At 38.1% G+C, this 22,978-nt stretch overlaps 1 protein-coding gene across 5 annotated transcripts in view; it reads right to left on the minus strand.

Annotated features, from left to right (window-relative positions):
• DCLK1 (doublecortin like kinase 1) overlaps window positions 1-22,978 on the minus strand; it is a 224,244-nt gene that overhangs the window by 39,992 nt on the left and 161,274 nt on the right. For 4 of the 5 annotated variants that reach the window (XM_056497829.1, XM_056497838.1, XM_056497855.1 and 1 more), the window contains 3 exons: window positions 6,674-6,758; window positions 5,219-5,327; window positions 356-413 (listed from right to left, as the gene is read on the minus strand). In XM_056497829.1, coding sequence (XP_056353804.1) covers window positions 356-413; window positions 5,219-5,327; window positions 6,674-6,758 — 252 coding nt within the window. Of the gene's footprint in view, window positions 1-355; window positions 414-5,218; window positions 5,328-6,673; window positions 6,759-13,418; window positions 19,259-22,978 lie in introns of those variants that run through there. The other variant, XM_056497862.1, reaches the window with a different exon arrangement.

A 22,978-nucleotide genomic window follows, 5' to 3' on the forward strand; every position in this document is an offset into this window, starting at 1 on the left:
TGGTATCAATTTAATTGACCTATGTCTTACACATGGTGACCAGTGTTGTTATAACTATTTGTATTATTTTCTGCTTTCTATAACACCTGGAATTATGAAAATTAGAGGACATAATTACATGGGTAAAGAGAAAGGAGTCACACAGAACCAACCAGCTGGAGAATCATCACACAGGTCTAGAACAGCCTTTCCTCCTAATACTCAAGAGTCTCCAGAGGGCAGACAAAGACTTCAACCAAAGAGATTCTAACATTCGTTAGGAAGGACACAAATACCAACAGCTTCTCAAAATGATCTCTCACAAAATATTTATTGGGAAAAAAAATCCTTTGGTCTCATAATTTTTTGTACTTACTTTTCCTCTACATTTACTTTTCTTGATTATTTTCAGAGCATATTCTCTAGCAGTTGATCTGAGGAAAGAGAAAAAAAAAATGTACATTCAATTACATTGAATATTTTTCTCAGTTGAGTTTATATTTGTTATATGAGTACCATAAGAGTAGTGAAGAGTTCTAGTAAAATACTAATGTTTTTCAAGAAAAAAAATTGATTTGACTAGTACTGTGAATTTGAGCCAAAGTTATTAAATATGCATGCCTGAGAAAAAAACATAAAACTTATTTGTTTTAAAATTGAAGCATTTCAGTGTTTTCAAAGCAGAACAAAAAAAAAACTTCACTTTTTCTTTCATTTCATACTGAGAATTGTTATTGCTTTTTCATTTTTATGTAAAAATACCATACAGTGTTCCTAGGTTCAAATATTTTCAAAACAAAGTTTTGTTTTCTATTCTACAAAAAAATTACAACCCATGGAAAATGCTTACTTACTTTTTACTTAATATTAAAAGTCATTTGTTTGCATATCTACAGTCACAACTGCTGTGATAAGAAAGTCAGTCCTTGGAATAATTTTTCAAGTTTTCAGTAATTATATGACATTTAGCAGAGCTAAGTATATTGGCTTTTATGCAGAATGTGGAAGGTTCAGGAGATAATAAGAGAAATAAATTCAGGATGATAACACATTTCCTTTTAACTACTGTGTTGTTTTGAATGCTTATAATATTTATCACTACTCCATATATGTACTTATCTATTATCTAAAATGCTAACATAGAAAAATTAGCTTGCAGACAAGTTAACAGTATCAACTTCCATTTCTTAAAGTTACAAAACCAAAAAATGGCTGTAAGGATGAAAAGAAGCTCTGCTTATAAGCCACAGTTTCACTATAAGATTAAGTGGAAAATGGATAATTTAAGAAAAAAATCTTGCTGAAATATTTTCATTTTGTAATGCAAACCTAAACAAGTTACAAATGTCTATTACATTGCCTTTAGGCGAGTTTTGTTCAAAATGAAGAAAAAATATAGCCTTTCAAGAATACAGGGAAATTTTTTCTTTCTTCATTTCACAAAACACAATAGTTAAACTGATACATTAAACTCATACAGAGTATCTTCAACAGAGACATTAAGGTGTCTAAAAGTGTTCTCAGTCTGTCAAAAAGGACATACAAATTGAGTAATATACTGAAAGCACTGTATCTGGAAAGCAACCGGGCCATATTAAAACATATTAAAAAACATTATTAAAACATGGAGAGCATCTCTGACAATGATGTACTGCTAATTTTTAATTTAAGGAAAAATGTGCAATTCAATAAAAAGCAAAATTACCACCAAAATATTCATTCTGTTTATGTTCCCAGGCAATGAGCTAAAACAACCTCTATTAGACATCAATTAAAAAAAATCACAGAGGATAAAAACGTTTGTGAATTGGGGGGAAAATTGCAGCATGTCTGTTTCAGATTTCTGCAGATAAAAATTAAAAAATTCTCTTATCTGTACTCCCCCACACAGGGGTAAATGCTGCATTCCATGTGGGGTGCCCCTTTCCAGTGCTGCTCTTCAGAGGCTACAGTCCAAGCTCAGTGAGGGGACAGGAAGAGATTTGGACACTATTTTTGAGACTAGAAGGAGGAAGTTAAACAAGAAATATTAGAAATTAAGATATCTGGGGTTCAAACTCAGACAAAATATAGCCTTTTCAATAGCAGTCTCTTTCAAGCTGCTTGGTTGCCCTAGGAATGCTTCCTTTCTGTCATGAGAAAGGAAATTGATGGTTTTTGTTGGCCATGGGAGACTCCATGTACTCCAGGACACTGGGAAATCTGAGCTAGTGAGGAAATGTCAGAATTTGGAAGGATCTGAAAGTTAAAAATGAACACATATAAAAACACCGCAGGACAAATTGTGCGTACGACAGAGCAGATATGTAACAAGCAGATGACAACTCTGACTGCTCTTTGTTTTGGTAAAAAGAAAATTAAAGCTAAGATAATGTAAATCCTTTCCCCTGAAAAGCTGCAGAACCGTGGGCTGTCAGCAGCACTGCAACTTGCACACCACCAAGAAATATGCATGGCCATGTCAGAAAGTAACGTGGAACAGGCACCTCACCTCTTACCTACTGCTCACCCCAAACAATAAAAAGGGACCACAAAAAGAAGGCAACATGTTATGGCTGGACAGGGGTTTGGACCCACTGCACTACCAACCACAGAGCTGGATCTCTAGCTCATAACAGGGCTTGGTGCCGTGTTCCCTGGCTCTTTTAAACTTTTGCAAACTTCACAGAGATTTAGACTGCACTGGAGGAAAAAAATCTATCTTTGTTGTATTTGTGCATGAATTAAATATATTTAGTAGTGTGTTCCTGTGCGTTCATAGGTGCTCAAAATGTGATTTAGAAGTCCTCATGTGAAAATTTTGGAGATGGTTTTTGGTTTCTATTTGGACTGTTCATTGTCAGAGGAAAAGGCCTGTGAATGTATTGAAGTGCTCACAACCCTGTATTAACCAGTGCTCACAGACTGAGCTCACAGCCAGGCAGAAGGAGTATCCATGTGTCCGGTGAATTTGCATAGCAGGACCCATTCTTACTTGTTTAACACCTTATGGTGCTATTCCTTTGAAGTCTAGTGCACACAGGAATTGTACTTCACAAGAATATGGAAAAGCCCTCTGTCCCAAGTATCACCCCATAAATTCTGGCTCTGCAAATGATGGACATATCAGACTTTGAAGTGAGGTGGTGAAAGAGACTTAAAAAGACTGAAAATAATATTTTTGAAGGAGTTTCAAAAGAAGGTTTAATTTGCCCTCTGAGTCTTTAATTTCTTCTTCCACACTTGTGATGGCAAGGGTATGCTGCCAAGGGTAAACTGAATCTAACAGAAATATCTCCACTTTAATTTTCAAGATCTCCCAAAATAGTAGCTCTCTGATATATTAGGGATCTATGGAATGATATAGCTTAGAGACCACAGGACTCAATATCTGGGAATACCTGGGCAATCATGCTATTTGAGCACATTAGACACACCATGTTACTGGAAACTTCTGGGACCAGTGGGATAGACAAGAGGACAGGAAACAGTTTTCATTCAAGCTCTCAAGGATATTGTAACAAGCATTATTTTTAGGGGCAATGGGAGCTATATTTAATTTTGTTCATGTATTTTCTCTCAGTTTGGGAAAGAATTGTGACACGCACACTAGCACATTTGTACTGTCTGTCAGCACAAATTGCTTTTTCAGCTGAATGAGTTTATTAAAACCACAACTTTTTTTTTTTATTTTAGCTTCTAATCTGCCTTTCCCAGACACTATTCACTTTACCTTAAGCTGCCTTTTTTCTTAGTCATGTGTTTTCACCCATTTATTTCATCAGTCATGCCCCTCCATAGGGTTTTACATTGCTTTCTTTCTTTCATACTGCTTTGCTTTGCTTCCTTTAGGTTTGAAGGAAACAGTTGAGTGTTCAGACCCCGAGGTTTGATCTGAACAGCTATTGCCCTCTGCATGACCAGCTCCACCAAGACCTCACTCTGGCAGAACACTAAAGAGCTTTGGTCATGTCCCACAAGCACATTGTCAGCTGATTCAAAATCCACTCTTACCCCAACAGCTGTCTTCATCATCTCCAAGTTGCACTTTTGGATGCAGAGGTGAACCTGTTTTTTTTCCAAGGAGACTAGTTTAAAACCAGCCAAGCTAATTTATCATTGTCTGTCAGGAGATTTAATCTCAATCTCCAGGGTTTATAACATATTCTTACAAGCTAAAGAGAATTTTTTTCTTTGAGCCCAAAGGTGAGATTATGGTCTTCTGAAAGAGTCTCTTCTCCAGGATATGGTAATAGGGGATAGAAAACATAACTGATGAAATGTCATTCTCAAACCTAGACATCTCTATTGTTCTCTCTTTTGGACATCTCCAGCTCCAGCAGCTTTTTGCTTTGCTTGCACTGCTACAATCTAACATGAGCAATCCTACAGTTGTTTCACATATAGGTGAAATACCTTCTGTCTGTTATATCCTATAGTCTCCTATTTTTAACAATACCACCAAAAGGCAATCATAGTTCTGCTTAGAGCCTTTCTGCTTGGTTCCCTATTTTTCACACTCTTAAGGTAGGGTAGAGCCAGTTCAAGCCTGAACAGGTTTAGAAACAGAGCCATGAAATAGTCAGCCTGGACATTTTCAGCAACACTGACACTTGAGGTGACTTGTGACTTCTCTAATCTGGAGTAGACATCTCAAATCAATGACTGTTTTCACCTCTTAACAGTAAAGGTTACTGAAGATGTTAGATTTTGGTGTCTGCAGTGATGTTCATAAAATTGGAAGGAGCAAATATAATGGCACAAAGCAGGAAAGCAGGAGTTAGATATCCATTAAATTAAAAATCAATATGGAAGAGACTACACCTCAGTGTCAGAATAGATAGATCCAAAATTACCTCTTTGTGCTGACCTTTGCCACTACACACCAAACAGAGAACTTCCTGAATTCTTTACATGGTCCTACATGTGAAATGTTCCACTGATCTAATGTAAAAGGAGAATTGCAAGAACATACTGCAAGAAAAGATGTTATTTCAGTGCAACAAGAAAGATTTAACACAAAGAACTGATAAAATCATGTGGAGTGTAGCAGAAAAAAACCGTATAAACCCCACAAAGAATTCATAGATTGCCTCTTGAACTCACTCTTCTTTTTAATTTAAAAGTACATTAGTTTCTCCATCTGGTATTGAGACATTACCTTACTACATTTCTGTATTCTCCAAATAAAGATATGATCTGGAAAAAGCATGACATTAATGGTTATTTTTTACAGTAATAAGCATATTATCCTCCTCACCTTTCTATACACTCCTTCACAATAGCAAAATTTCCGTCTCCTATAGTCCTTCCAACTTTATATCGCTCTGCTATCGATGCTGGAACCTGGAAACCTTCCTCCAACACTTCTGAAAGAATCATTAGTACATTTTTATTGTTAGTGAAGGAAACACAGATGTTGCACATAACATGCATTTTAAGTCCATGGTTTAGGAGCCTGGAAACCATTCAGTCAGTATCTCACTTACTGTACAGTGAAACCATGCTGCTGACATTGTATATACTCAACAGGTTTCATGCAGATACAGTAATGAAAAATAAGACTTCTGGGGGCTCAAACATACCACCATTTGAGTGTTATATAGTTGCCATTTCAATATGCCCCAAGACAAAACCAAAATTGCATTTTTTTAATTAGGAAAAGGCCTCTGTGATCTGCACAAGCGCAGACCAGCCTCAGAAAAGGGCTGGAACTCCTTGACACAGCATGATTAAATATATGTACCAAAGAAGTCCAACACTCAAGCACTTATTTTATTACATCCTGTAAACTGAGACATCCATAAAACTCCTCATGTGCTAAGTGCTAGTTCTCCCCATCCCCCAATATTAAATATTTAGTTTTTAAACAAATGTTCTCAATAATACTACCTCACTTGCAACCTGGGTACCAGATGTTTAGGTAAAATTGCATTACACAGTGTCTAAGCATACAAGAAGCTTGTAGTTTAATGTGCTTTAGTGCTCATTCTTGTACTATTACTTTTAAATGTATTTGAAATAGTGTTACAAATACTAATATGCCTCTAAAAGCTGACTGTAAACTGCAGCTGATACAAATTACTAAATAAATATGGTAATGTAAAAAAAAAATAACAAAAAGCCTCTCAGAAATGTGATTTGTGTTTACACTCTTACAGACAGTGCATTTAACTGTATTTCCCTGTCCTTTGTTCCAATTTGGTATTAAAAGTGAATGCTAGGATACAAGGAGGCTGGAGTTTGTCTGAATTCACGAATTCATGAAGAGTTATTCTCCAACAGGAGCACGTACTGAGATGTACATGTGAGCTGGCAGTGTTCAAGCAGACCCTGTCCCTTAGACAACTTGCTCAAAGCCTTGGCATGGAGTCAGACTATCCACTTCTGAGTAAAGACCCAGGACTGCAGTGTGTTCTTTAGTACCATGGCAGATGAGACAAAAATACTGGAGTAGGCCAGCCAGCACTGTGTTGCTTGCAAAAATAAAACCTCAAGTATTCTGCAATAAAAATACCTCTGAAGAGTGATGTCCAGATCAACTGTGATCCAGAGTGAACCTAACTGGTTTTGCTAAGGCTGAGGAGCTTCCTCATGGAAAATTATCCAGCCTGCAATGCTCCCACCTTCTCTGGCAGGAAGAATGACTCATTTCCTACACAGCTGCTGTTATCACTACACTGACTGCTTTGAAATGTCAGCCTCCAAATGTTACCTTCTGCAGGGCCATCATTTTCATCCATAGAGCTGCAAACTTTGGTGGATGCTAATGAGGTAGAGGAGCCACTGTGTTGGGAGCTCTGGAAATGGAGACACAAATGAAAACAGATGATTTTTAAGAAGCACGAGTACCCACAGCACGTTCCTGCTGGACATATGTCCTGGAGAGGCTTCAGTGTTCCCTGTGTAAAGGATCTATTTACTTTGGTGGATGGATACGTGGATGCTTGGGAAGAGTCCAAATTCTTCCACTGAAATTACACTTTTGGTAACCTCACATTACTGGAGAGATCCTTGATCCATCAAGTGCAGCAATGTGCATGCGAGAATACTTTGAAGTATGCTCCCAACAGTTTCTCCCTATTCCACACACATTTTGGCAGGGAAAACTGAGGAGCTATATGCCCTCTGCAGGCCAGAGATGTGTTCTCAGGGACCCTTAACCAGCAGGTACTAGAGGAACCTAAGTCTGTAGTTGCCTTTGTTATGGGCAGAATTCCTCAATTTTACAAACATCCCTCTGTTGAAACCCTCCCCAGTTTTGTTCTAAAAGGGAGAAATCCTTATGGTAATGTATGGACAAAATAAAATGTCAGTGTGAATAATGGTTGCTGTTTCATAAGAGCATTTGATTGGAGGTAGCTCACTTGAGGCAGTGACTCTGCCTTTGTGCTCTGTTTCAAGTACTTGTCCTGCACTTGTCTGTGCAGCTAATGGGGTGAGGGCAGAGTCTCTGGGATCCCCAAAGGAACTTGTAGCCACCCACCTTGGATGCCAGAAGTATAGGAGGCAGGATCTCACCAGGAAAGCCTTCCAAAGCACCTATCAGCTACCTACAGAATTTAGGCATGGACTTTAGGAAAACTGCTTCATCTTACATCTAGATGGATGAAGCTACACAGGCGTTTGAGATGGACTGCATTTCACCCAAAACTTTTATCCTGTGGTGCGCAACAACTACACAAACTCATCTTCAGGATTCTCCTGTCTTCAGAGGAAGCCAGAATGTAATGGTGGCCCTTCAAACTTAAAGCCAAACTGAGCATTTCCTCACGTCCTCCTATTAGAACTTAAGTGAAAAATATTCAAAACTAAAACTTTATCAGGCTCACATCATTCAGATGCTGAAAGAGCTGCAGTATTTCATTCTCTTCTTCAATCTATATATTACATAGATTGCAGGCTGTACCTCATGTAACTAACACTATCACTTCTTATCAGTGTTTGCAAGGTTTTTAAATGCCCACAATCATGGTGCCAATCCACTTTACAAATTAAAGTGTAAATACGACTACTTTGGAATTACTTCTTTCATCTGACACTGCAGAACACAGCTGATGACTGGAGCAAGAGTAGCTAAAGGTGCAGAAGTTTGGATATTTGCTGAGTACCGAGCCAGGGAAAAGGCAATCAGCAGACTTAAAATCTGGCCAGTATACTGAGTTCATTTGAACATAACAACTTTTAATTTCTTCCACAACAGACTAAGGTCAGATGACTTAGAAAAAGTCTGAACTTGGCATATTTTTCACTAAATAATTCTGAGAGCTTGCACATCCCATCTACCATGAGATTCTTTGCCCTTGCTTCCTTTAATCAACCCCAGCTCCCTCTTTTCATCCATGCAAGTATTTCTTCTGAGCTTTGACCAGAATTGAAGAATGCATTAATCAGTTTTTGGACTGTTTTTGTTTCCTCTTGACAAAAGAAGTCAGCACTGAGTGATTTTATGCAGTTTGCTAAGATACTGCTGCCCTTGTTTCATGGTCAGGACGTGTTTATATACGTGCTATTCCTGTGCTAAACTCTGCACGACATCCCAGTAAAAACTTACCTTTGGTTCATTTTTGAACAAATGAGCAGATGTGGATCAAGGTAACGGGGAAATGCTAGAAGTTCTCATGCCTGGAGAAGTCAGTCTCAAAGCCTATTTTTATACACATGTAATGAGAGACTTGTTTCCTTTACAGTCTGCTTGTAAAATAAGCAGAAAAACATGTTCTCTCTACTCATTCTGCTGTGTTTGTTTGTTTTCCCAGAACAGACATCCAATTTCATACTTATTCTCCCACTCCACAGCATTTTCTGAAAGGAATTGCAATTTAAATATGTTTAATATTTGTAATTTCTATGATCAGGAATGAATCATTAAAACATGTAAAGAGTACAATCACAAAAAGGTTAGTTCTAGATTTTCAACAGATTATTAAACAGCTACTTTTTTTTTCATTTTTTGCACATTAAATAGTGAGGTTACACTTTTAAGCAGATGTTAGGTTAAGGCTACTGACTGCACAGCACTGCAGCTTTCTTTAGCAGCCTGATGGTTTCTTTACAGTCTTGCAGTCACTGCTCTTATCTGTGAGAATGGGAGATGTGAAAATAGAGACCTAACTCAGCAGCCACATCTTCTCAGAATGGGTGCCTAGAGACACTCAAATTTCTATTTGAGGACTTAAATTTTCAAAGACTTTAAAACGAGGCTTAGCTGAGAAATGCAATTGCTCCTTCTTACAAAATTAGATATCTTCAAAGGCCCATTTAAACAAAGCATTTTAGCAAGTGCTTCAATTTAAATACAAATAATTTCAATGGTCTACACATGACTGAAATTAAACTGACTCCTAAAAACGTGTTAGGCAAACTCCTTAAATATGATTTTAACCTAGGTTTAGTCTAATAGACTGAAAAATAAAGTGGCCCATAGGAAGTTTAAAGGAAATAAATTGACCTCATACTGATGTTTTAAGTGGCTCTACTTCTTTTCTTATTGGCACTATTAAAGATGGGGAGGTTAAAATGATATTTGTTAACAGGAGAACTGAAAGAATGCATTAGTATCATATACCATACCACTGGTCTGCAAACAAAGCATAGAGCCCCTTTGGTGACATCAGCCTGTGGAGCATTGGCACAGAGGCAGAGGCAGAGCTTGCCAGTGACAAGGAAGCAGTAGCTAGGAAGATGTGCTAAAAATACACACTGAGACTTTTAAAACTTTAAATAATTATTGAAAAATATATAAAAACATACTCTTCATTACCTTTCCTGAAGCCCTCCTATTAAAACAGCAGACTGAAAATAAATCAGGAACTGGACATTTGCACACATTCACCAGGCCTGCTGGCAGCCCCCCTTCCACAATCAAAGAGACATCACTGGACAAACATGACACAAATATTTTCGTCTTTATTCAGTTCTCTCCAACAACAGGCAGGCATTTATTTATTTATCTGTACTTCAGCTAGAAAGAGATCTCATTTGTGTAGACTTTAATTAGCTGGCTGTTCTCACAAGCTGAGAGCCCTGCGGGTCCAGCACTCCTTGTGGGTCTCAGCGTTCCTTCCAGCTGGCTTGCCAATCGTGAGGCAGTCTGTCGTGTGCGCTGCTGCTCTCACAGATGTGGATCCCATCAGGGACCTTGCAGATGGGGAAGGGGAAAACAAACCCTAAGCGAGAGTACAATCTCTTCAACACACAGACTTTAATGCAATTAGCTGTTTTAATTTTAAGGGATGCTGAGGTGCTTGGAATGTCATCACTTTTGCACAGATTTAAAGGGGTCCAGTTGCACAGGTTGCCAGCACATGGCCAGTTTTATGGCACACCTTCATAAAAGCAATGGTATAAAAAAATCAGGTCCTTGGTGTAAGGATTTCAGATCCTATTCAGGATTATATAACAGATGGCCAGCACACCACACACCTCACTGACGTGAATGGAAACATTAGGGCTATAGAGTTTCAGCATGTCTCACCTGGAGATTTATTTGGCAACTGTTTGGTAAATAGTTTGTATCTCAGTGGAATCTGTGCTAAATCCATGAAAAAAAAAAAAAAAAAAAAAAAAGACACAAAATAAAAATTACTGTCTCTCTCCTGATACTCACCTTTGACCTAAATTAATCTTAAAGTCCCATTCCAACTAAACAGCAGGAATTATTCTTGTGGCCTGCTAGTGTCAGCAGTTATGAAAAGAGACTTAAGCAAGTATGACTAGGAAGTTTGTCAGTGCAATTCAGATTCCTGAATCTTAAGCCCCAAACACTGCATTCTGTTTTCTAAACCTCTCGAAATCTTTCCTAGCACATGTGGAGTCTACAGTGTCTCCCAACAATAGGTTCCTTTGTATTTTCCCAGTATGAAGGAAGCATCTGGATGAAATGTGAGTAACAGAAAAGCACACAGGTGTAACACTAAGTTTGGATCTCATGCAGAGCTCTCCTCTTTTAGAAACTGGCTTAATGAAGTGAGGACTAAAATTAGTAAACATAGTGTAAATTCCGGAAGCAGGCTCAGGAGAAGAGAATTATTAATGTCTTTAAATTGTGTCTCTTAAGATGTCCCTATTTCAAAGAAATCTACAGAATTTAAAAAAAATACAAAAAGATAAGCATGTCAGTAATATGTGTTAGATGAAGTTCAACTCAGTAAGGAAAAATAGCTTTAAAACCAAAACTAAGCATTTAGGCCCCCATGCTCACCTCTTTTGGAGCTCATACTAGTGTTCAGTCTGGTTTTAAAACAACCTTTGCAAGGTAGCTGTCATAACTTCCTGAAAGGCTCAGTTCCTTTGCCTAAAGATGATCACGAATAATGGGAAAATAAAGACAGCCATCCAGTGCAGGTATTAGCTTTGAAAGATTTTGAAGGGGATAAAAAAATTCCTGTAATATGTAACAGTGTTAAGCAAGAAATAAGTAAGTCAGTGAACAGCAAAATGGTACATCACCAGAGAACAAAAGCAGAGGACAGCTGGTTTAAAACAATAAAGTAATACATTTTGATGTAACTTTTAAGAAGATAAACTGATTTTTTTTTTATTCAACGTAGAGAGAAGCAAAGGGTCACACTGAAATTCTCTCTCCCAATTGTATCCAGTGAAAAATGGTTTTGATTTTCTTTTGTTTAACCTTACATTTTTTTTGCCCAGCCAGCTGAGACAGTGAAGAAAGTTTTCATGTAAACAGCACAGAGTTGGCAAAAAATTGCTTCATGAAAAAACATTAAATCCACCATGTTCATGCTGAAAAATGGAAACTAGTGGAGTTCAATGTATAGAAAGAGAAATGATGCAATTGTTTTCTTTTCCAGTTTGGATACTAAACCAGCACATCAGATTCAAATTTATTTATAAACCGTTTCATGTGGAAAGGAACAGTAAAAAATGTATGCAAACCTGCTTACAAACTTATTCACAATTCTACATCCTGCCCTGTTTTGTTAGACACTTAAGAGAGGGAAGTGATTTTTTTGTTGTTGTTCATTTATGCAATGCAGGATTTACTCAACTTGGAGAAGAGATAAGTTCAAATGACACAAGCATTTATCTGCCATATTATCAGGGTCTTGTGTTGGTTTTCTTAGAGGGATAGAGGGACAAATGGGAGAGTTTGCAAGGAAATGGAGCTGACAGACTGAAGTTAAATTTGCAAGCTTGAAGCACTTTGTTTTATTAAGATCCCCTCACTAAGCTGTAGCATTGGATGCTTATTCACTCATTTGATTTGTGTAACAAGACAATTCAGAAAGACCAATATAGTTTCCTACACAGTATTTAACAATAAATTTAAATCTAACCTCCTCTAGTTCCTAACAGCTGCTTCCAAAGTTGAGCCATAATTCACTCTAGGCTCACTCAGCCTTTGGCATCATTCAGAAAAGATTGATGATACAAAAAGTGAAGTATCAGATTCATGGCATCGGAAGTTATTACTGTCATTTCTGTATCCTTATTGTGGCTAACATAAAAAGTTACATGTGTGGTGATGCAATGTGAAGGTTTCCTTTTACCTCTTCTAAAGTTACTTATACACAGGTAAGATTTTTAACTACAGACTAGAAATTGAAAAGCTACCAAAAGGAAGTTCTTATTTCTTCACCTAATTAAGGGCACAACAAAATAAACACTTTCCTTTATATTTATTTAGTTGGATTTTAAACGCTCTCCTTGTATTTTTAACTGTTTCTTGGTAGAGACGGATACCTCAGTTATTTCGTTCCTAATTTTTCCCATTTCTGTCATATTGTTTCCTTTCCATATGTGTACACCTTATTTTAGGCAGACCTACTTAACAGCAACCAAGAGTATTTCAAAACTAGAACTTTCATCAGGCCCACAGTTCTCTCTAATAAAGTATGAACATCAGCTGAAGCATCAGGCAGGCAGATGACATGTCAGAATTTGTAACACCTCTCTTCCCCCATCCCTGCCAAACAAGAAATAAAACTAGGCTATGGATGTGTGGATATGCATCTTTAAAGAGTGGAAAGATGTATCAGAAAATTAGGTACTCATTTTAAAACACATCAGGTACTATTAGATTTTTACAAGCATATTTTCCTAATACTTATCTTAGGAGAAGTGCTGCTGGGACTCAGCTGTTGGTAGGGAGCTGGTACCTTGCTTTGGATATTCTACTTATTCCCCACTTCATACTTCAAATCTATCCCATCATGTGCACACAAAGTTACCCATAAGCAATTCAAGGCAGTTATATTTACTGTCTTCACAACACCCACTACAAATCAAATTCCTCCTTGATGCATTTTTTGTATCTAAGCCCTGAGTTTATTACTAAAAAAAGAAACTGTTTAAAGGAACCCATTCGGATGCATGAATCCCATATGCTTAAGGTTAGATGGACAATGTTGATCCAAAATGAACAAGCAATACCAACTGCAAGAATTTTGTTAAAGCCTGTTAATCATGTTTCCAAAATAAATTCTCTGAACAGTGTGTACTTTTAATATATATTTATTACATCACTTACAATAATCTACATTAATGTTAAATCTAGCAAAATAACAAATTGCAACCAGGATGACGTGGTCAAATATGAAACACAAGTACAATACAGTATGATGAAACAATGGCACAAAAATGAAGGTGATTTTTGTCAGCTGATTATAAGAAATAGAACATTCATCGGTGTTTATTTTGCAAGTTTTACATGTCTTGTTGATAAATCAACAGCTTTCTTTTTGGTTTCCTGCATCACATTAATACAAAAACGGTATACTTTTAAAAGCAAATATCCAAGCACTTCTCATTAAAAAAAATAAGTGTACGCATAACTTTGTAAAATCTTAAACTTATGTTGTAAATGTGCCAATATTTACAATATCATAGTGCAACTAAGAAAACGAAGAGGCCTTAGCACAAACATTGTTAGCTCCTCTTTCACTAGAGCCCAAATTCCAAAACACTGTATTGCAGGGCAAACCACGACCTAATTACCCCATATAACACCAGACAACAAGTACACGCTGAGTACAGTACAGCTTTCTTACACTTCACTGCTGAGGGTTAACTGAAGCGAACAGAGCACAGCCACAGACACAAAACCGCGCGGGAGCGTCAGTGCGCGGTGTGTGCGCGGCAGGGGTGGCACTGACAGAGCCACTGCCTGCCATGGCACAGGGGTGTCACCTACAGAGCCACTGCCTGCCACGGCACAGGGGTGGCACCTACAGAGCCACTGCCTGCCACAACACAGGAGTGTCACCTATAGAGCCACTGCCTGCCATGGCAGGGGTGTCACCTACAGAGCCACTGCCTGCCATGGCACAGGGGTGGCACCTACAGAGCCACTGCCTGCCACAGGGGTGGCACCGACAGAGCCACTGCCTGCCATGGCAGGGGTGTCACCTACAGACCTACTGCCTGCCATGACACAGGAGTGTCACCTACAGAGCCACTGCCTGCCATGGCACAGGAGTGTCACCTACAGAGCCACTGCCTGCCACAGGCGTGTCACCTACAGAGCCACTGCCTGCCACGGCAGGGGTGTCACCTACAGACCCTCGGCCTGCCACAGGAGTGTCACCTACAGAGCCACTGCCTGCCATGGCACAGGCGTGTCACCTACAGACCCACTGCCTGCCACGGCAGGGGTGTCACCTACAGACCCACTGCCTGCCACAGGAGTGTCACCTACAGAGCCACTGCCTGCCACAACAGATGTGTCACCTACAGACCCTCTGCCTGCCACAGGAGTGTCACCTACAGAGCCACTGCCTGCCATGGCACAGGCGTGTCACCTACAGAGCCACTGCCTGCCACGGCAGGGGTGTCACCTACAGACCCACTGCCTGCCACAGGAGTGTCACCTACAGACCCTCTGCCTGCCACAGGAGTGTCACCTCCAGAGCCACTGCCTGCCACAACAGATGTGTCACCTACAGAGCCACTGCCTGCCACGACGCAGGGGTGTCACCTGCAGAACCACTACCTGCCATGACACAGGAGTGTCACCTACAGAGCCACTGCCTGCCATGGCACAGGCGTGTCACCTACAGAGCCACTGTCTGCCATGACAGGAGTGTCACCTGCAGACCTACTGCCTGCCACAGGAGTGTCACCTACAGACCTACTGCCTGCCACAGGAGTGTCACCTACAGAGTCACTGCCTGCCACAGGAGTGTCACCTACAGAGCCACTGCCTGCCACGACAGGAGTGTCACCTGCAGACCCACTGCCTGCCACGGGGACTCAGGGTGCTCGGACACAGGCCAGCTCAGCTGCCCAAAACTGTCAGGGCAACAAGCACTGCTCTGCTCAGCAGACCCTGGTTTCTGTGTGGAAGGGCTTTACTGGGGGAAGCACACCCATTTCCAAAGAGAGTGACAACCACTTGCTTGCTTTGCTCTGCACATAAAGGTATTGTTATCCGTGCTTTGTAAAGTTACTTTTCATCAGTCATAGTTACAAGCTCTTGTCACTAGCAGATAGAACTGAAAGTGAAGATTAAATGAAAACTGATCTTGTATTTGGTTGCACACCATTAATTGGATACAAGAAAAAGCACAGACAACGTTAATCTATGCATTAATCTATGCATTAATCAAGTCATGAGGTAATTTAGCACCATAAAGATTTTCTGTCTGTTCATTTCTCTACATTTTTGACAGAAACAGTAAACTTGAATTGATCAGAGGTTATTTTCTATATTACTGTTAATTCATTTTACATTCAGAGTGCAGTTTTTGTAACATATGCACTATATAAAGTTCACACTGCAGAGTGAATTATGAAACTGCAGAAGAAAACACTATTATTTAATCTCAATTATTACTCCACACAATCTCAATCCAGGTGCTCTTCTAGGGTATTGAACATTATATATCCTTTCTTGTAATATAAATTTATAGCCACAATATTAATACCCCAGAATTTTCATCTTTCAGCCAAATATGCCCTGTGGAAATGAATTAAAGAGAAAAATAATTAAATGTAATGTGCTGTCTCTGAATTATTTTACAAATCGGAAAGCAATTTTCGCATTGCATAATGAATGTTAAAGATTTTTTTGATTTCAACAAAAGATCTCTAATTTTGCATGTCTTAATGTATTGCAGAACAGTACCACTCAAGAGGAGGCATAAGACTGAGCATGTCAAAAGAACACCATTTCAAATATTCAAATTCAATGTAGGATTAATGTTTTGTCTGTGTGTATGCATTTGTGCGTAAGGCTCTATCCTTCCCACCTTGGAGTCAATGGTGGGTTTGTCACAAACTTCTGGTCAGTTTGAACTTAGCCCTTGCTTGTAGATGTGATCTCTTAAAACTGTACAGAATTCCCTGGGATGGCTGCTCGGCAAGTAATGGTTGGTGCAGCCCCCCCAGCTTTAACAGAGCTGTAGTGAATCCCACCAGACGAGCATCCTCCTGGTAAAACATTTCCCCACTTATTTGTCTGAAGTCACAAATGTGACGTAGCAGCGCATGGGTCTCAAAGCCTTTAGTCTGTGTACGTGTGCATGTGCGTGTCAATACAAACATGCGTTCTGTGCTTCACAGGTGAACTGCTTGTTGCACAAAAGAAGAAAAGAGATTTAAAAAACAAAACAAAGCAAAGTTGCAGAAAGCATTAGGGAAATAACCACAAGTATTCATAAAGCTCAAAGGGAAGAAAAGCTTTCACAATCTATACAAGACTCTTCAGCTACATCATAATCACCTTGGAGTAGGCACAAATAATGCAGCATACAGAGAAAACTATCAGAGGTTCAAACACTATAAAGTTGCTTAAGCTATTCTATTATTTAATGCAGTTGATGAAATCTAGGAACAAACTAAAACCTGTGCTGTTGCAAGTAGAACTACAGCATCAAGGAACACAATTTCAGTTTCACCCACAAACTGAAACCTTCTGGTCTTGCTCAAAAGAAACATTTCATTTCTGCTCATGTATAATGGGAATTACATTCCACACAAAAAGGGATCTCAAAGTCTATAAACAGTGTACCTTTTCAATCTCTAAGGGACTTTCATTCCTAAAATGAAATATTAATGATACATCTTGCCCCTGAATAGCCCCTTAATACAAGTCATCTGTTGAAATGATTAAATGTTATGGACTAGCATATTCTTTTTTAAAACAGTCTTGATGGAGAACTCACTATGATAACAATTACTGATATAAGGTCCATTTTTTCTTTTCCACAGCTAAGCAAAGCTGTGGGATTCAGGTTTGCTGGCAATCTGTGCTCCCTGCGCAGAACATTCTTAATAAACTGTTTAAAGCAGCAGTCGCCTATGTGGGAGAAGGGAGGAAAAATACAAATCCTGGAATTTATTTTCTTTACAGGAAAAAACAATATTTGAAATGTCAGTAAATATTTTGCTCAATCTGGTCAAATTGCCTGAATTGTTAGAAACTGATCCCAATGCACCTTTATATAATATGCATTTCTCAGGACCAAGTAATAAATTTTGCAAAGACATTCCCTCATAACAGCTGAAAATGCAAGTAACTTCACAGCTGTGAACTTTTTCAGTAGAATAGGCAGCCTATGCATTATGGTATGGGGTAAGGGATGGACTGTTCTTATGGCTAGGAAAAGTTTTAGATTGAAGTCTTAAGCAGGAATTGAAAAACATGCATTTAAAAAGGGAATGACCTGCTACTTCAGCAAACCTGCCAGATCAATGACTTTCTCTCCAGGTGATACTGGAACCAGGTATTGGAAACAGAGAAAGTAAGTTTTGTATTCTGCTGCCCTTTTATTTATTTTTGCAAATATCCTCTGTAAAGACAATCATGTTGATAAAAAAGCCATAACATCACATGCCAATATTTTCCATCTGCTGAATTTTATTATGGACAAATCAGTCAAAAGGAATTATTACACAACATTTAGAAGTTGGCATGTGGCAGCTAAACCTTTTCTTCAATTAAGTAAATTTTCCTGGTTTCAAAATATATTAAATCATCACTAAATAGCTAAAAAATATAACCTCTATAGATTTTTTCTGAGAATCAGAAACACACTGATTTCTAATTCTTAAATTATTAGTATTTGAGAAAATGAAGGGAAAGGTATAAGACTTCAAAAGTGTCTATGGACTTAAATATAACATGTGATGGGAAATGTTGCTATTATGTGAATTAAGCAGACTAAGATTCTCACAATAAAGCAGCAGAAAACAAATGAAAATTAGTAGATATTTGCTAAGCAACTGGTTATAATGCACGACCTACTTTTACACTAAAGGAGTTTTGCATATTCATGCTGTACAAAAAGAGCACCCCTAGATACTGCAAAAACAGAAAAATTAGGTCAATAGGAGGATGATTTACAGTATCACCATTTCTGTAGGCTTTCTTTTTAAAATGCACAAAATGTCTCCTTATAGGAAATAAAAAATGATGTTCCCGTTCTTAACATAAGTGAAAATAATGAACTACTTTCTGAGGCAAAATATATTTTCCAAAAGATGTCATCCCATGTATGTCAGATGACGCTGCTAGCCAGCAGGCCCTCGTATTGCCTCGGTCAGAAATCTGTCCCTGTTTTCTTGTAACACACGGATGATCAGCATTAACAGCCCTTGCCAGGTAAAACATTCATGATGCCTGTGAGCACCCTGCTGTTTGCAGTCATCAGATGGCAATGCAGTGAAGAGAATTTGAACACTGCTTTGAAAGAATTACTTTTGCCCTGTGACCACACAGGATTTCTTCACTTTCTTTTCATTTGGATAAAAAGAGTGAACTTAGAGTGTTTCAAATGTGCGTGTTGGGATCTGACAGCGTGGTGCAAGCAGTTTAATATGGCAGGCTTTTTCTTCTCTGCATTTTACCTATTCGCTGGTAAAAGCAAAGTACTCATTAACTGTTCATATCAAAATGAATAAAGATACATATGGTAAAAACAGAACATATAATCAGTACCTTAGATGATAAAAATAGTGCTATTCATAAATGTGCCCGCTATGGATTTGTGCGTTATATTCACCTTATCCAATCTTTGTGCCTTTGAGTATGCACAATGTTGTTCTGGATTTGATGGACATATTCAATGGCTCATTCATTACAAACTCTTGCATTAAAATGCAGTGATAAAGCCAAAAAATACCCCCACACTCTAGAATTAATTTGGCCCCATGTTGTTAATATTAAATATGCAAAACTCTTTTGTGCGATTCACTATTACTGTAAATTAGCAGCTATTTTCTTTAAAAATGTTAAACCTTCATCAAATCACAAACCATAAACATTGTTCCATTTTCTCTTTTACACTGAGTCTCCTACTGAATCCATATCATCCGAAGAGAGTGGGCGATACAGGTCCTGTAAGATGAAGGGCAGTATAGATTTGTTTATTCTGTTGGATTTGTTGCACTGCAACTGTCTTATATTCTTTTTGTTACTGTGGACCAGAAGACATGTTTAACACAAAATATACATGTTCTATATACTCATATTGTTGTCTTAATGTCATATCATAGTATTATTTTTAATCAAAAAAATGGTTAGTAAATAAAACTAAAGTTTCAACGTACAACATATTTTCAGAGGCAATTACTTTTTTCTTTGAGTCTTTCCTATTAAACACTGTTCAAACAATATTTGTCTATGACAGAATACTGCTGTTGCCTGTGTTGTACTGACAATGGCATTCCTCTCCACAGCCCCTCTGTGCCCGTGTGTGTGTGTGTATAAAAAGACAGAGTGTTTTACACTTGTCCCCCCATCACCGTCTCTTGCTGTCGGTAGCCAAGCAACCAGCTCATGACAGCAGAGTCTGAGTGGATCTGCACCCTTCATTCTCTCAACACACTCCGGTCCTCTGATGGATCAGACAATCCTCAAGTGCCAGAGGTGTTATGGGATGATACATTGCCCTGTCCCACCTACACAGCAACCCTCATCGAGACACACAATCACACGGAATGAAAGCTCAAAAAAGAGAAGTGGTAGAGGACAGGGCACTGTCTTTTTAAGGTGAATTAACCATAACTCGTGGTTGAGAGGGGTTCTGAATGGGCAGTTGCCCAACATATCTCATAGCCATTCTCTGATATTTTTAAGGTCTTCTGGGGGATCCTTTCCATATAGAATATATGAACAAATTGTAACAAAAAATCCCTGTAAGACAAAGTACAAGAAAACATGAGAATGGAAAGCTGATTGGGCCAGCTTTTGGGCTCACCTTGAATGGATTTGTTTTGCTTTTTATAATCACAGTAAGATAACTGAGACAAGAAATGAACGGATCTGAAAGCTATATTACAAAAAAGGACTAGCTAAAATGAATGCTTCACAAATTTCAACCTGTGATCTCAACAAACAGTGCAGGTTTATATTTTATATTTATATTTACAGGTATGATGTAAAAGGCATTTAAGTACCTTAAAGGAGGGTTGATTCCCTAGAATGTTTCTTCTGTATGTATTGTGCCAAAGGACTTGTATACACACAGTAGAAAACATTAGACTGGCAGAGTGAAAAATCAGTTCTTAAATATATTTCTATTATGTTGCAAACAATCTAGACAAAAGAACAGTTTGAAACAATTTTAAAGTCAAGAACGTCTTATTCTGAATACTAACTAGCTAGTTAATTATTAAAATTTCTTTTGAGAATATCCAGTTTGGGAATTTCTGATACATATTACAGGAAAAAGGAATCTTGATTTGCTAGAGAAGGTTAACACACCAGAATTTTGAATAGTATTTTGCTTCTGAATATAAAAAAGATATATGCATTTGGAACTGAAAAATAAGATATTTCTGAATTTTAATATTTAGAGAATATTTTTGTGTTTATTTTCATAACTCTGTGATTGCTTTAAAGCAAAATTATTCAATAGATTTCAGTGTCATTTTCTCTACTTTTTCACATGCTTTTAAATGCTTGAAAGTCTTAAAAAAGTTTTCCTCTCTGAAAGAATTTTTCTTGCCTATAATTAGCCAGAGAGCTGGTTTCTTGAAATTCCAAGGAGAATGTATTTATTATTTTGCATAGATTTATAAGAAGACAAAAACTGCTGAACGACTCAGATTCTTGACAACATACAACTCAAAAAAAATCCTTATGTACATAGAATTCAGCCTGTCTAATCAGTCAAGAGGTACCTTAAATCTAATTTTTCTTTATTCTGTAGGTTGTAACTGCTAGGAACATAGTAAAAATATTAAAATTTTTTTCTAAATGCCATGGCACCTGTTCTGAGTCTGCATAGTTAACAGCACTCTGTTGCAATAGGAACTACATTTATGGGCAACACAGCAACTCTACTTGAATCCTCTATTTCAAACCTGAATTTCAAATGTGTTAATCTTCTGGGGAAAAAAAAAAAAAACTAAACACAAAAACTTAATGATGTTCATAATAATTTTAAAACTATAATCTTATTTTCCCATTTAAGAATAAAGAAATAAGTAAATGGCAAGAAAGAGTAGCTATAGCACACAGCTTGCTAGTTAAAATATTCAGAAGCTGAAAATTGGTTGACAGTTAGCTAAGACAGCTGATAAATTGTTCCTAGTTCACTTTCAACTTCGTGAATTACACCCATGAAATTAATCTTTCAAATCTTACTTTCTTCAAATATAGACTGAGTTTCGCACAAGATTATAAAAATATAACTTTCACTGACTTCTGAATTTCTGAAAACAACTCAGCCACATACATATGGAAATGAGAAAGGATAAAATTTATCTTTTATATTCTGGCTTTTGAGGGTACAAAATTTTATCTATAGGGTTACAAGACTGCTGTTTTCCTGAGTATGTACCACAGCAGCACTTTTTGCATTATTTGCATCAGTGGAAAATTATCCTTCAAAGGCCAGAATTTATTTTTTAAAAAGTTGAGTGATGAAATGTCAGTAAGTAAGATGATTAATCCCTATTTTAAGCTGCCTAATGCACTCTGCAGGTCTTTATTATTCCCAGGAAGAAATCCTTCCCCTTGTGGAAGTACCTTGCTTTGGTGCCTCTTCCCAGGAGAAACACTGGCAGCCTGCCTAGACCCCTGGGCATTGTGATGTCCCAAGCCTACAACTCCCTCACAGCACTGGATGGGGATGCTGAAGAGCTGATTGATTAGTTAATTCAAGGTGAACCAGGCTAGGCTAGGGGAAGTGTTCCTATCATCTTCCAGACCCAACAGCATCCCCTGTACCTGATGGCATGAGAGAATAGGAACTCCTGTAACTCTAACTGCAGAGGGAGGCACAAAACACCACAAACTACAGAGGTGAGCTGGTGCTCCCAGGAGGACCCAGCATCTTATTTCAGTTCTAAAGCAGTAGCTCTCTCAAAGTGCAGGTAAAGAGAGAAAGACAGAGCAGTCAGAAAACCAGCCATCACCTTCAACTCCAGATCATGCCTACAGCAGCCAACACTTTTCTTTCAGGGCAGGAACACCTCACCTCTCAACTCTGGGGACAAGATGGGAACTTAAATCCATCTCTTCTCCCTTATATGTTTATCACATAATACTAGCACTTCAGCAACCTCCTAGGGAACAAACCTCATCCTGCAGCTGGCTTGTCAGCACTGTAGCTGAAGCCACTGGAGACAAAACAAAACACTTCAGGTTTAGATTTGGTTCATAACAATATGGTACATAAAAAACCCTCTCTAAGTAAAATTACAATGAAAAGACACAAAAAACTGTACTAAAACTAACAGAACACCATTTATACTGCTAACAAGGAAATCATGATTTTCAAGCAGTGCTTAATGCCTTATTTCCTCATTGGAATGCACATTATAACCTATAATGACACAATCATATGTTTTTATACTGAACTTCTAACTCATTCACTTCACAAGCTAAACATCAAAGTAGATGAAATAAATTCTCAGACTGAGTGTTAAATTTCTGTCCCTGAACTTCTGAGTTGATTTTGTAACCTAAATAATGTTATTGCAATGCATTTTACATGATTGCAATCTATTTTTACATGAATATATTCCATGTTTCATCAGGTAAAATAAATAAATCTGTCTAAAATAAAGCCAGACAAGCATGAAAGCTCCCCTACCAAGGTCAGAATAC

Source organism: Oenanthe melanoleuca, chromosome 1, assembly GCF_029582105.1.
Source record: "Oenanthe melanoleuca isolate GR-GAL-2019-014 chromosome 1, OMel1.0, whole genome shotgun sequence".
Taxonomy (NCBI): domain Eukaryota; kingdom Metazoa; phylum Chordata; class Aves; order Passeriformes; family Muscicapidae; genus Oenanthe; species Oenanthe melanoleuca.